The sequence below is a fragment of the Drosophila guanche genome, unplaced genomic scaffold, assembly GCF_900245975.1.
Source record: "Drosophila guanche unplaced genomic scaffold, DGUA_6, whole genome shotgun sequence".
Taxonomy (NCBI): Eukaryota; Metazoa; Arthropoda; class Insecta; order Diptera; family Drosophilidae; genus Drosophila; species Drosophila guanche.
The window spans coordinates 3,226,163-3,240,793 of record NW_022995753.1 but is presented as its reverse complement, the minus strand read 5'-3'; the positions used below and the strand labels follow the sequence as shown (position 1 = coordinate 3,240,793).

The following is a 14,631-nucleotide window of genomic DNA, read 5'->3' as shown; positions in this document are numbered from 1 at the left end:
CGTCTGTCTGTCTTTTTGTCTGTCTGTCGGTGTGTCTCTGTGCAATGCCTTGGGAAATGCGTCGTCGCGTCGGTGGAAATGTCTAATCTGTCGGCTGACTGTCTAAGCTCATTTGATGATGACTGGTCTTGACTCTTGACTTGACTTGACTCGACTATTCTCCACTTTGAATCGATGCGAGACGAGACGATATTCGCACGACTCTTGACTCTTGCCTCTAGTCTTGCCTTGCCTGCTGTGTTGCTCCCCCCGAGCTCCTGCTCAGAGAAGGCTTAGAGCTTAATCAATCATTGGCCTTCCTCTGTGCTGTATTTTCTGCAACTTCTCTAATGCTGCCCCCCCTACGTTCTTTTCTTCAGTCACTTTCTCCTCCTCCTCTTCGAGTATTCATCTATTTGATGGCTTCCCAACATGCTTCGGTTTCAATTAATTTTCCAGATTATACCCCAAGCCATCTGCAATGGCCACAAAATGGACAGAAGGTCCACACTCACACACACACACACACAACAAACATTTTTGTTTTGCAAAAGTTTTGTTCAATTTGATTTTTGGATCATCAGCAGGCTCCAGGCAGCTCCTCCCGTCGTCCCCTTGCCACATCCTTTTCCCCACTTGAACTTTGAGGCTGGAAATTGTTGGTTTGGGTATTGAACATTGAACCGGCAATTGAAACTTTTTGGCCAGAGAAAGATTGTCAAGTGTTTTCGGCCATGGGAAAGTTGAAAAGTGACCTGAAAAGTATGTTAAAGGAAATTAGATTCGATTAGATGGGGATTCTCTCCTCTTTCCTCTCTCCTCTCTCCTCTCCTCTCCCCTTCTGCTGTTTGTTTTTGTTTTTGTTTTTGGATGCAAAGCCTGTGCCAGATTTCTGTGGGACATGAAAACCGAAATCTTTATGGTTTTCCGGCTTTGGCCAGGCCGGAACAATATTCTCTACATAGGCTTGGGATGACTCCCAGGAATAGCAAAGCTTCTCTCTCCCTCTGTTACCTGGGCCTATGCCTCATGATGGGACGGGCACACAGGTGCACAAATGCCAAACAGAAAGTAAAACAACAAAAAGCGACAGCAGCAGCAGCCATGGAATTTACATAAAAAAGTTTGTCATGCAAGAAGCACAAAAAAAAAAAGAACCGAAACCAAAAAAAAAAAAAATAAGTGAAGGGAAAGCCAGCAGCCGGCCGGGCTGAAGGGTAAATTCTAAAGTCTGAAGGCCCAGCACATGCATGTTTTTGTATATTAAAAATGAAAATGTTATGAACGCTTAAGCATCGCCAGCAGGAGCGGCAGGAGCAGGAGGACACCTGGCTAGGAGTTGCCTCAGGCAGAGGGAGGAGAGGTACCAATATATGCATGATCATGTCTGGATTAGACTAATGAAAGCAAAGAAATGCACCAACAACAACAATGGAGGACCCCAACAAACAACAGCTGATGGCAGGACTAGGTCTCGGGCTGGAGCGTGGCACGGGTGGCGGGGAATATAAAGTAAATGCTGTCACGGGGTTCCGCCAAGACGCTGACACACCGTGGCCCAAAGACAGATAAAAGAGAGATTTGGAGTCGCCTCTGGGATATGCTCAGATATGTCTGGGAGATGCTTTGTGTATCTATGAGTGTGTTTTGTTGATTACATGACAGATAAAGGTAAAACAATAAATAATAGATACAGAAATTACAAATAACTAATCTAAATTCTTGAAAGGGCATTCCCCCATTCGTTCATTTGTGGGGCATCTCTTTCGGGATGCATCCTATGTAGCTACACGACTGCCAGAGTGTGCTTATGGCTGTAGACTTGTATGTTTGTGTGTGGGGAAACGTGTTGGAGCTTTGACAGGCTGACGGCAACACGGCAACAGCAACAGCAACAACAATGAGACAAGAAAAATATTGCCAGCCATGAAAATCCTTCAGAGTCGCGCCCGGCATATCCGCGTGACGACGACAACGACAACGACAACGTCATCGTCCTTGTCTTGCCACGCTGGCATTACCACCCGTTGCCGCACGGTGCACGTTGCACGTTGCACGTTGCCCGTTGCCTTTGGCAGACATTGCTGCAAAGATTTACGGAAAGTTTACAGCCTCAGACATTTGTTGTGGCTTTTATAAATTGTCAGTGCGTGGGCCAAGGTGTCTTCACTCCAATCCTCGAGAGACCATCGCCCCCCCCACCACCACCACCACGATCCATGCCTCATGCCTCTGTAGGGCTTTATTGTTGCTGCCTGTCGATTGCTGCAGTGTCAGCGCCACACAATGCATGACAACAGCAACTACAGGAGCAGCAGCAGCAGCAGCAGCTACAGCAGCAGCAACAGAAACACGGAACACGAAACACGTTAAGCGCATTGCCATTTGTGCCACATCATGGAGAATGCCATGGACCGTGCCTCAAGCCCCAAGAGCAAGGGATGGAATGGGATGGAAGATGGGCGCTTGGGCTTGGGCTTGGGCTTGGGGTAGTCATGGGAATGCCGAAAGCTGCCAGACAGCTGGAAAAGTTGTTCAATTCGCTAACAAAACAAAGCAAATCAGCATCAACCAAGAGGGAAGCGAATATAAAAGAATCGAATCAAATGGTAAGACGGAAGAGGGGGCACAGCGAAATGCTTTCTCTTTCTCTTTGTGGCTTAAGCGGGGATTTATCGGTTTGAATTCGATTGATTGCTCGACGAAGATGATCGATGAATGCGAAAATTGGCTGGGGGATTGACTGAGGGATTTTATGCTGAAGGAATGTTCTTAAAACATTTGAGAATATTTCCCAATTAGATTCGTTAAAGAATCGATTTGCTTGTACCCCATTATGGCTCGTACTCTCAGAGAAAATATATCTCTTGTCATTCACAAGAAATTTCATTTGTTGCTGTATTAACTTAATACTATTAAGAGAATTAATTTTCGGAATATATTTTACTAGCGGAAGTGCTACATGAGTCTCGTCTCAGTCTTATCGTTTCTTTCAGTGCTATTGAAGCCATTAAATGGATACGAATACCTTGTAAAAGTATCTGCTTTTAATTTGGATAGCATTCGATAGATCACTAATGGATTTATTGCAATTATCGATGGCTCCTCCACAGTGGATGCATCCACCATCCCCTATTCACCATCCAGCGTCAGGGTATCCTTTTTTAAACAGCACTCATCCATTATGGTTATTAATCATCCCTTTACTTGCCTCCTTGCATCCTCTTCTGTTTCCTGTCGCCAGACATTTTGTCGAGTCATCGGTCGATGGTGCAGAGCGCAGCGGCGTGGAGCTGCTACTTGAGCTCTTCTTTCAGCTTGTTAAATGCATTTCGGTTAATTGCATTCGGCTACATATGCATTTTCCCCCTTGCCGCGTGACATGGCACACGGTACCACAGATGGTGCATGATGGTGCTGCACACAGATGTGGCACACAGAGTCTCACTCGCGTAGTAATTAACATTAATTTCGTATAAACTTTGGCACATTGTGTGTACGGGTGTGTGCGAGTGTATTTGTGTGGAACTTTGTGCATTGCCTTTTCAATTGTCGTGTCACAGGCAGGAATACACACAGGAATACTCGTATCATCCATGGGTAGGGGTACGGGTACGGGTACGGGTACGGGTCCTGCCTGTTGTTGCACACAAATTAACTGCGAGAGCACAATTGTTTTACACGTCGTTGCTGTTAAGACAGCAGAAGGCAGAGGCAGAGGCAAAGGCAGAGACAGACCGAGAGCCAGAGCCAAAGCCAAAGGCAGATGGAAATGGGCAAAAGGGTAATGGTGGGGTGTCTCTCTGTGTGTGCTCTCGTCATTGTTTGCTTTATGCCAAGCCCCAACAATGAGGCCGCCATTTTACAAGTTTATGGACTGCATACTGCTGATGAAAGAGAGATAGAGACAGAGATAGAGGGAGAAGAAAGAGACACAGAGTCGTCCTAGTAGCTATGTCCCCCACTTGAGCTCAAGTTGACTGAAAATTGCTTCAATTAACCCTTTCGAAATGAGTGGTGTGTCTGCCCCACAAATGATTGCCACTCCTACCACCATTTTGGGGGCTTAATTTGTATTCATATTTGCCTGCTGATTATATTTTGCTTCACTCATATGCCAGGGCAATCGATTTTTGTGCACATTTTTGAACCATCTCTGAGCTACTATTTATTCTCTTTCTGTTTTTCTCTTTGCAGGTAAGTGGCAGCGGGAATTATGCCATAAGGTAAAATGTTTAAATTGCTGACACATCTACACATATACATTCATACATCCATATATCTCTCGTATATCTCTTTGGGATAACTGTCAGAATGTCAAAATGTGTGAGAACTCAATTAAAGTCTTGGGTGCTGGACCCAGGCCTTGCGCCTCAGCGACTCTGGAGCTGGCGCTGGCTTTAAGGTGTCAACAAATCTTGGATTGTAGAGCTTTATGGCTTTCCTTTTGCCTTTCACTCCCCCCCACCCTGTCTGGCTGACTGCATTGTCAACTGACAATTGCAGCTCAAAAGCAACAAGGAAAAGCAATAGCTCAAGAGGAGGAAAGCTGCAGCAGAACTGCAGGAGCAGCAACAGAAAGACTTTCAGCAGTAGAGGGAGAGGGAGAAGGAGTAACAGCAGCTGAAGTAGGAGGAGCTGAGAGAAAGCCAAACTAATAAGTAAAAGCAAAGTAAAAGGGGGGAGGGAAAGCCATAAACAAATGGCGCATGCACGTGACTCGATGCGCGGTGCAGTGCTACAGTGCGTGTCGTGGCTGTAGGGGCACTGAGCACTAGAGCTTGGAATTATTTGATTTTAAACAAACATTTGGAAGGAATATGTTTCTGATTGGAAATCAGGGTAAAAGGATCACAAAAGATTGCCTGCACTGGTCTTACATTTTTGAGTGGCACTGTACTCGGGTTACTAGTCTGAGGCCCGCAGGCGGGACTCTGGAGTTTCTTTTTCTCTTTGGCACAGGCGGCGGCGCCTTCAGAGCTTTACGCACTGAGACAGGGACAGAGGGAAAGAGGGAGTGGGAGAAGGAGAAGGAGGGAGTTACAGAGAGAACTTGAGTTTTGTTTTTATTGCGCTTTGTGCCTTATGGTTGACACATTTTTATCCTTTTTCTCTTTTTTTACACCGGAAATTGCAAATGCAACAAGATGTTCTGCGGCACTGTTTGTCGCATTGTTTTAGTTTCACTTCCCCCACCTTCGACAGTTCCCCTCAAATTGTACTCCACTAGCAATGATCAGCATCAAGTCAGCCTTGCCTGTCGACCAACACACACATTCCAGTCATATTTCCACTTCGAGACGAGATTTGATACAGTCTAAGCCAAATTCTACACGCGGCAACATCAAAATTCCATACAAATACAAAATTCTCAACAAAAATTGCGCTAGAAAAAAAAAAGAAAAGAAAAATGAGCAGCCAAAACAGTAAGAACACTTTGGTCGATTTGGAGTATCCCTCCTCGAGTAGGGCCAAGTCCACTGTGAAGTCCACTCCCAACTCCCTGAATCTCGGCTATTCGCATTCGGAGTTTTCACTTTGCGCGCCGCTGGTGGGGCCGATTATATCGCAGCAGTGCCTGCCGGAGCCGAAGGATGGCGACGACGTTCTGGCCGGTGAGGTGGTGCTCTCCCACACGCATCTGAGCTTCCGCGCAGAGCAGCAGAAGCCGCGCGTCTACGTTGATCTGGACATGTGCGGACCAAGCTGCAAGGGGGCGAATGTGTCGCTGAGCGGCGGTGAGGAGGACCAGGCGGAGGGCGTCGAGCGGCTGCTGAGTCGTGCAGCCAATCGCGAGCAAATGAGTCGCCAGCAGCGTCTGATGTTCGGCTGTCCCCTGTCCACCTGCGAGGCGGTGCTGAACACCTCGAACTGCTTGTCCCACTGCCTGGTCGAGCATCCTTTGATTACGACACTGGAGATGCACCTCAATGTCACGGCGACCCTCAGGCTGGAGCTGCCCCTGGTGCTGGGCGACTGTGCAAGTCAGCGGTGCATTGGCATACTGCTCTTTGAGAGCGCCTGGCGGACTGGCAACAACTTGAACCTGCCGCCCAAAAATGCCAGCTGGAGCCACCACCTGGCCGTGATGGGGATGCTGTGTAAAACTTCGTGGGACGGGCAGCGGAACGGACCAGCCGTCACACAATTGTACAATCTGTGGTTCTTATGTCCCCAGGCCCATTCCTCACTGCAGATACTGGTCTCTGCCGAGTCCCAAGTCGAGAACGAGGCCAAGCAGGAGGTCAAACAGCAGCTGGTGCCCACCTCGCCGGTTCCCATGCTGCTCGATCATCGGGATATGCAGCGGGAGAACGCCCTCTTCATGCGACTCACACACCGCGAGATGAAGCTCCTCACGAACAATTTTACCACCGACATCGACTTGAAGCTGACCATTCACGAGGAGAAGCGTTCCAGCGACCCGCCGCAGATCAGCTGTGCTCCGAAACTAAATCCACTGAATCTGCAGAATCTTATAAAGAAAAAACTCAAGGAGATGAAAGATCAGGCAGTTGCTTTCAATCCGGCAAAAATTTCAAAGCAAAGCAAGTCATCAATTCAGCACAGTTCGGTGGCAGTCGATGACCTCCAAGTCGTGGAACCCCCTGCTGAAGCCGCACATGCCCCATGCCAGTCCCTGCAAGATCTAACGACTCATCACGAGCTGAAGCAAGAAGAGGGTTCATGTCAAGACTCAGTCTTGCCAGTCTTGGAGGAGGTACAGTCTCGTTTGGTCCACAATGAGGTGCAATCCCTGCCAGTCGGTGAGGAGGCGCAGCCGCATTCAGTCGTCCATAAGGTGCAGTCCCTGCCAGTCGTCGAGAAGGTGCAGACTCTGCCATTCTCGGTACAATCTCTGCCAGACCTAGCGAAGCTACAGTCCCTGCCAGTCGTCGATGGGCAACAGTCCCTACCTTTCAGCGAAGAGATGCAGAGTTTGCCAGAGCAGGAGGCGCTGGAAGTCTTCGAAGACATGCATTCGCAACCTTCAAAAGAGGAGGAACACCCAGTGTTGCCAGACGTGCCACAGTTGAAGGCCGTCTTCGAGGATTTCCAGTCATTGTCGTCGGTGGAGACACTTTCATTGCCATCCGTGGTAGAAGTGACTCAGCCCCCAAAGCAGGATCAGGAACCGTCACAGGCACAGGTTCTGCCGCAGGCAGAACTGCTCACCCTACAATCCGATGAAGTGCACAATGTCAAATCTGAGAATGAAGGCGAGAAGTATCAGCGGGAGGTGGACAGCGCCTCACAATCGGAGGAGGACAAGAAGCAGTCCTACGTGTATCAAGAGGACCAGGAGGAGAACGACGACTTCCTGCTGCTGGAGGAGATCGAAGATGAGTACGAGCTGGACCTGGAGGAAGAGGAGTCTCATCGCGGAAATGAGGCCAAGAAGAACCACTAGAAAGAAGATGGTCTCCCACCCCCAGGCGGCCGAATATATTAACATACAAAATTTGATTCTTCCTTTGGCCAGCATTGTTCCTTTCGCATTGTCAATTATCTATTTAGAGGAAATATTATTATTACCCCTTTGTTCCCTTTTATTAATTTAATTATTCGCCACCCTTCGATGCATGGGGCAGGCCGCAACTTCACTCGCCCAGCCCCAAACGCATAGTTTATTCCCTTTTTGAGCTTGCTTTTAGGTTGGGTGAAAATTTTTCGCTTACGCCGCAGAGTATGCAACATGTTTGTAGCCAGCTCCCTGACCCCCCGTCCCAACGAGCCCCTTGACAGGATGTTGGCAGCCATTAGCACAAATGTCCTGTGTCCAGTGCTCAGACAGGAGCAGGGGCAGGCGGAGGGGCGGTATGTAACTGCATCAACAACTTTTTAACCAACTTGCCAGCCAGCCAGCCAGCCCCTGGACTAACAAGACCACAGAATTGTCGGATCTCCCGAGTTGCGGCCATGAAGCATGGTGCATCTAACATGGGGCATGGGTGGCAAACTAACTAACTCGATGCGCTCGCCTGCCACTTGTAATGTAGCGTTATTGTTGCAACAACAAGAGTCCTGGCGCAGGGAGAGAGAAAAGGACGAGGAGTAACTCTGCTTTGTCCGCGAAATACTTTTTTGTTGTGCCAGAGCGCAAAAAATAAACGCAGAAACAGAGAAAAAGAGAGAGAGAGAGAGAGAGAGTTCAACTTCAGCTGCAGAGATTTTTCGGTCAGCGTTAATGCAGAATCAGCCTCAAAAACTTGCTCCTTCCCCCAACACCACTCCTTCACCACACTGGCTGCTGTTGAACGCTTTATGGCTGCAACGCCATTCCGATCCCTATCCCCCCAATCCCACTCTGATTCACTCCGCCCTCCCCCCGTCGCGGTCAGGTCCATTGTGGTCTGCTCATCCGTGTCCCCTGTCCCCTGTCCCCTGTCCCGTGTCCGAGTCCTGTGTCTGCCAAGTTTGTAGCCTGCTCCTCCTGCAAGCCCAGAGCTAAATAGTTGTTAACTTTTTTCGTGTATATATGAAAGGAGTTTGTATGTATGTGTATGTGAATGTGGGGACCCTTTCTAGGTTCCACAGCCTGACCCACCCTCCTCTTTGGACCCTTTAAATTGCACACAAATTGGCGGAATTTTTTTTGTTGTGCCACGAATTCGCATTTTTGGCTGTTGCCTTTGACAAGTTTTTCTGTGTGGGTGAAAAGTTTTGCTTCTAATCCATTTTGGCACTCCTAAAATATAAAGACTATATTTTATTCAGATATTTGCACACTTATTAGTGCAGGAATATTTTGGATTTCAAGTTTCAACTAAGAATTACAAATTTATGTAAATATATTTACATATTTGCAACGAGACATGTATTTGATATTTAGCCTAAATAAATTTCCAATAAATAAATCTGTTCTTTCTCTCTGTGCAAGTATCCTCTTTAATCTCTTTACTACTTCAGCTGAAACTAATTTCGGAAGCTCTCTTAGTGCAGGGTATTTTCTTGGGGTAGGCATTTGTATATTTTGCTTGGCTTTTTTTTATTACCAAAACATAGTTTTAATATAACTAAGACAATGTGGTCGCTTGTGGTCGCTTCTCTTTACTCTTTTGTTGGATCTTTTTCTTTTCCTTGTTATTTTCTGATTTTTGTTGCTGTTTTTTTTTTTTTTTTTTGTTGTTTGAACTTCTGGAACTGCCAGAGAATTAAGTGCTGGCTGCGGTTTCATGTTGTCTATGTTGCAGCCGCAAAATAAATTGCAATTTAATGTTTGATTGGGGCACAGCTGCGACAGAAGCTACACAGATTGACATTCGTTCAGAGGCAAAGGCCGAGCCAGAAGTTGTCTCGAAACTTTGTTAGACAACTACAAAATACTCCCCGATAAACATGCATATGTACATATGCATATATATGTCAACAATTTGATTCTGCTTCAATTCCATTTTCCGCTTAACTTTTAACGATAATTGTTTAAACAAACTGTTGCTTGATTTAATGCATTTTGGCTTCACAATCAATCTTGAAATTTAAATCAATTTATATTTATTTGGGCGTATTTTTATTTGTATCTTTGATTACAAACATTGACTAGGCAATGCCTAGACTAAACAATTCTAATTATTCGAGCACGAAAGATCACAGTTAATTTCGATTCTACAAGCAATTCGAGAGAGCTAAAAGTCTTTATTTTTTCTCACATTTTGAAGCATTGATATTCTTTCCGCTCCTTTACTATTTTTTATAATGATTCAGAAAATACTAGAACATGTATTATTAATTTTCTTAAATTAATTTTTTTTGCGAAACTTTCATTGATAATTTTTGTGTCGGTTGGCAGCTCACGTTCTCCACTTATTTTGCTGGCTTTTCTGTTCTCCCAGAGCCCAACGAACGCACAATAATGGCAAGCAGTCACTCGACTTGACTCTGGGCCTCGACAGTCTGGAGGCTGCCCCCTTCTGTGTGGCTGCCACACTTTGGTTGCATGAATTACGAGGTTAATTAGAAGTTTGACACGAGGCATGGGGCATTTACAATATGTACAGGGAATAAATATATGTATTTCCAGCTCAGTCTCTGCCGAGATGGAGTGGGCTGGGCTTGGGTTTTTGGTCCAGGAACCAGGAGCAGCTGTCGTTGCATTTCGAGGCACGTACCATAAGGCGGGCACTGTCACTAGAACAGACACAGACACACACACACACAGATGCCTAGTTCCCTGCATAAATAATGCAAAAGTGTGAAAAGACACACACAGACATGTGGAGGAACAGAGAGAGAGAGAGAGAGAGAGAGAGAGAGAGACATTTGCTTAGCTCTGCACCAGAGCCCAGAAACACAGCCAGTACCAGAAACAGAACGGATTACAGAGGAGCACCAGAGTCAGGAGTAGTAGCAACAGCAGCAGTTTTCAATATCAGAGCCATGTAACCAGACCAGAGCAGAGCAGAGCAGAGCTCTCAGTCTCCCAGTCTTCCGCTTGTGGAGGCCCAGGAGTCACGCCCATTTGGCCAGCTTGCACTTGTTTATCATTTATTACTGCAGTTGGAGGGAAAATCTGTTTCCCAGATCCTGCTGCATTTCAGTCTGTTTGTCTTTTGTTCAGCTCCAACCACCCACTTCCACTCAGTGCTCAAGCTCCTCCAGTCCTCCAGTCCTCCAGTCCTCCAGTCCTCCAGTCCTCCTTCTTTCCCTTTTTATTTTCTGTGGATTTTTGCATATATTTTTTCCATTTGTTGCCGACATTTTTGCCTGCTGCTGCCACATATACTCGTAGTACTCGTATGCTGAAATGTTGACTTGGATATGGAGAAGATATGCATTTACGGTTGTGGCGGGGGCCAGGGGACTGTAATGGAACAAATAATGGATGTCTGCAGGGAGGAATGGAATAAAATGTTCAGAGATCCTAGATGTTTACAAAATAAAGATTTAATGAAATGTACAAGCTGCATACAAATTTTGGATATTTCAAACACTTCCTCAAAGAATTTCAGTTGGCATTAGGCCCCCAGTTTCCTATTTTGTTCGGGATAGGTTTTAGTTTTTTAATGCTTGACAACTCTTCCATTTTGCTCTTTGCAATGTTTAATGCAACAGATTAATTTTCTTTATTTAATGGCATTCCTAAAGAGCGTGTGGCAGACACCTAATCTGCACCAAAACCTGTATTTTGCCTCTCATCTAATGGCCAACTTTCGCACCAATGAAAAATGTATGCAACATTATGCAGTGTGGAGTACGGGGACCGTAGCTGGGTTATTTATTTATTTATAAACGGTATAGATATACGCTTTCAACACTCTACAAGTTCCAAAAAGATCTGCAAATAAACTCGTATACACATAAATGGAGCCCACACAGATGCAGCAATTCAATTTCATAAGCAAAACCTGGAAGGATGTGTGCAAGGCAGGTGCTACCTGGAGCAGCCCAAAAGGGCACACCTACCGGGTGGCACATACAATGAGCTGCAATTGCAGTTATGGTATGCATATGTGTGTATGTAGGTATATGTGTGTGTGTGTGTGTATGCCTCGTTTCTTGTTCGGTTGATAAAGTTCATTTACCTTTTAGCGTTTATCTAAATGCTGTTTCTGCTCCTGCACCCTCTCGGTCTCTGCTGCAGTGGCAAAAGTGTAATTGTCTATCTTATGCTTTACATTTGCACACACACAGACACACGCACACAAGTGCATCTAACATACACATACATAGCAGATATTATATATGTCTACATACATATGCAAGCGCTAACTTTGTTTGTTTGTTTGCATTTGGCGCTGCTTGAGTTGAGAAATACTCCACGATGTCGTCTGGCAGACTGCCTGAATCCATTTGTATATAGTATGTGTGTGTGTGTGTGTGCGTGTGCATGTGCACTTGAGTGTATGTATGTATGTATGTGTGTATGCTCGAGTGTGTGACATTAGTGCAGCGGGTCATGCCATATTCCAACAAACTCTTACCCCCAGCCAACCAACTCAACGTCTTCTGCCAGCTCCATTTTCGCGCATTTTGAACTTGGTTTTATGACCGACCGAAGCCAAAGTCAAAAACAAAATGAAATGCAGCAAAATAAAGGCAGCATTCAAATGCACAAAACTTTACTTTTCTTTCACAAAATTGTCTCAAGTTTTGATTGCGTAGCATTTTCCCAAGAACGTTTTCCAGAGATCATTGCGAAGGATGTCCCTCTCTCTCTCTCTCTCTCTCTGCCCAAAGGCTGCCCTTTCGTTGGCGGTTCAATCAAATTTGAAGCTGCAATAAAATTGGTTTCAATGTGGAATTTTTCTGAGAGAAATTCAGAGATAGAGTGTAACAGCCAGCCAGCATGTTCAAATTAAATGCACTTTGTTTAAAACATAAATAAGCTAAAAATGGTTATTAAAATGGGAAATGTTTAATCGAAAATTGTGGGAAAAGGTGTAAGCTCCATATAAAAAGTATTAAATTTAAATTTCAAATGGATTTACATGTGTCCATTCTTGTTGAAAATTGTATCATAGATATTGTATGTACATTTGTGAATAAAATATATTCGATTTACAGTGATTTTTCTGTTGGAACTATAACCAATCTGTCATAAAGCAATATTATATCTGATGTATGGTATCTTTTGCAATTATCTGAATTTCAATTTAATTTCGAGCTTGTTTTCGACTTCAATTCAATTTCCGCATTTCAATTTAATGCAATTAGCAGCTGAAGTTCTCTGCAGCTGCCATAAAAGCGAGCTTCAATAAATTGAATTTAATTTGCTCGCATGCCGCCGATACCAAGGGACCAGGGCAGGAGCAGGAGCAGCAGCAGGAACTGGATCCTTTCCCTTTCCCTTTCCCTTTCCTTTCCCTCACCCAATATTATGCAGGTTCAAAGGTGCAGAGGATATACATATGTTATATATCGGGGGCATTGTGCGGTTGTTGCTTTTAACATTTATTGCGTTTTTCTCATACTTTTTGCACTTTTTAATGAAATGTTTTATTTCCAATTTCACCATTGGGTTGCCATGGGGTATCGGGTCCTGGGTGCCACTGGCAGCCAACCCTCTTGGCATTCCATTTCAATTTCACTTGAAAATGCACTCTTCGATCCGCGAACCACTCGGAGAAATCAGAGAAGCGCGGGCCAAACGCAATTACATGATTTGGCAGTGCGTTGCCCAGGGAGAGCAGAGGAAACGTGAGGAGATGGCGTTGGGCCATGGGCGGATACCATATAAAGCATTGGCAAAACTCCATTACTAATTCCGTTTCGCAGCACAAGTTTACCCACACATATGCTACTCCTCCTCCTCCTCGTTATCCTTCCCATCCTTCTGCTCCTCTTTCTCCGTTTTATTGGAAATTTTGCCACACGCAATTTTATTTTTATAATTTCATCTAGGCAAATTGCGTGGCGCAGCCATAGAACTATAATTGAAAAATAAATTGCCATAAATGTGGCTCTAGAAATCAAAAGCAGTCGATGATTTCTATCGTTTTATTCTTAGCTTATGTTAAATGTTAAGTGTTAAAGATTAAAGATCGCATTTGTCATACAGCCAACAATATTAAAAGAAGAACCTTTAGGGTAAAACTTAGGTATTTTCTGATTTCTTAGCCATGGAAGATGGATGGGGAACCGGAGAAGTATAGAGACTAGAGACTGGGCTAGTTTCCACAATTAATTCCACTCAATTCCTTAGAGCATCTTCATGAAGATACCCAATATGTCCCTATCCAAGCGGCCCCTCAGAAACACCAATTCATATGGTATAGCATCTATCAATCATGTGCAATTAAATGATATTGGATACAAAGAGAAGCCCACCAAATCATACCTAATTGCCATTCCATTTCGCTCGGAGATGCTTTCAAGCGTTGCTTAAATTCAAGTGAAAAATGTTTAACGACTTTATTCATCAATTTGCAGTCCCATGTAATGGCACAATTGTTACAGCGCTCTCGCTGGGCCTCTCTCAATATCTCTATGTCACTCTCCTTGTATTCCTCTACTGCTGTCTCCTTTGCTCATTCATTGCTGCATGTGTTCGCTGTCGGTTTTTGCTCACGATTTGGTGCACCCAATCGACCCATAAACCCAGTTATTTACTTAGAAGCGCCTTTTAACTATTTTCTTTTTTCTCTACTTTGCTGCCACTGCTGCCTCTCCCTCTCCCTTTGCCTCTCCCATGCCTCAAAATCCGCTGCTACTGCAATGTTTCAATACTGCTTCTTCTGCTAGTGCAACGTTTCAATGCTGCTGCTACTTCTGCCTCTGCCACTGTCGTTGCAATGCTTCTTATGCCACACTACTGTTGCACCGCTCACTTCTTCTTCTGCTGCAACGTTTTAATGGCAACTCGACGCCAGCTGCGCTGTTTCTGCTGCTGCGGCGGCTGTCGGCTTTTTGCATTAAATCAACGCCGCCGAAGCCTCCGGAGGAGCCACCGAAGCCGCCGCCGCCACCGCCAACAATAATCAACAGAACAGAACAGAACACAGAGCGAACAGAGAGAAAACTTTGGCCGCAATAAAAGCGAGAATAACCCCCAAAGCCCCTTCTTCCGGCTGCCGGCCACCCCCCCGCCCCTCGCTCACCTCAGGCTGCAATGGTGCAACCAATTTCAATTGCAATTCGAACTCCAATACGAGAATTCGTTTCAATTTGTTGCCTGTTCCACCCCAGCCCCCACCCACTTCAACCACAAAGAGG

The 14,631-nt window shown here is 45.3% G+C and overlaps 1 protein-coding gene across 1 annotated transcript; it reads left to right on the top strand.

Moving 5' to 3' along the window:
• The first annotated feature begins 5,278 nt into the window (after positions 1-5,278).
• LOC117588300 lies at positions 5,279-7,520 on the top strand. The gene is made up of 2 exons (XM_034279483.1): positions 5,279-6,891; positions 6,964-7,520. The coding sequence occupies exons 1-2, from the start codon at positions 5,390-5,392 to the stop codon at positions 7,388-7,390; spliced, it is 1,929 nt and encodes a 642-aa protein (XP_034135374.1). The 5' UTR covers positions 5,279-5,389; the 3' UTR covers positions 7,391-7,520.
• Positions 7,521-14,631: the final 7,111 nt, after the last annotated feature.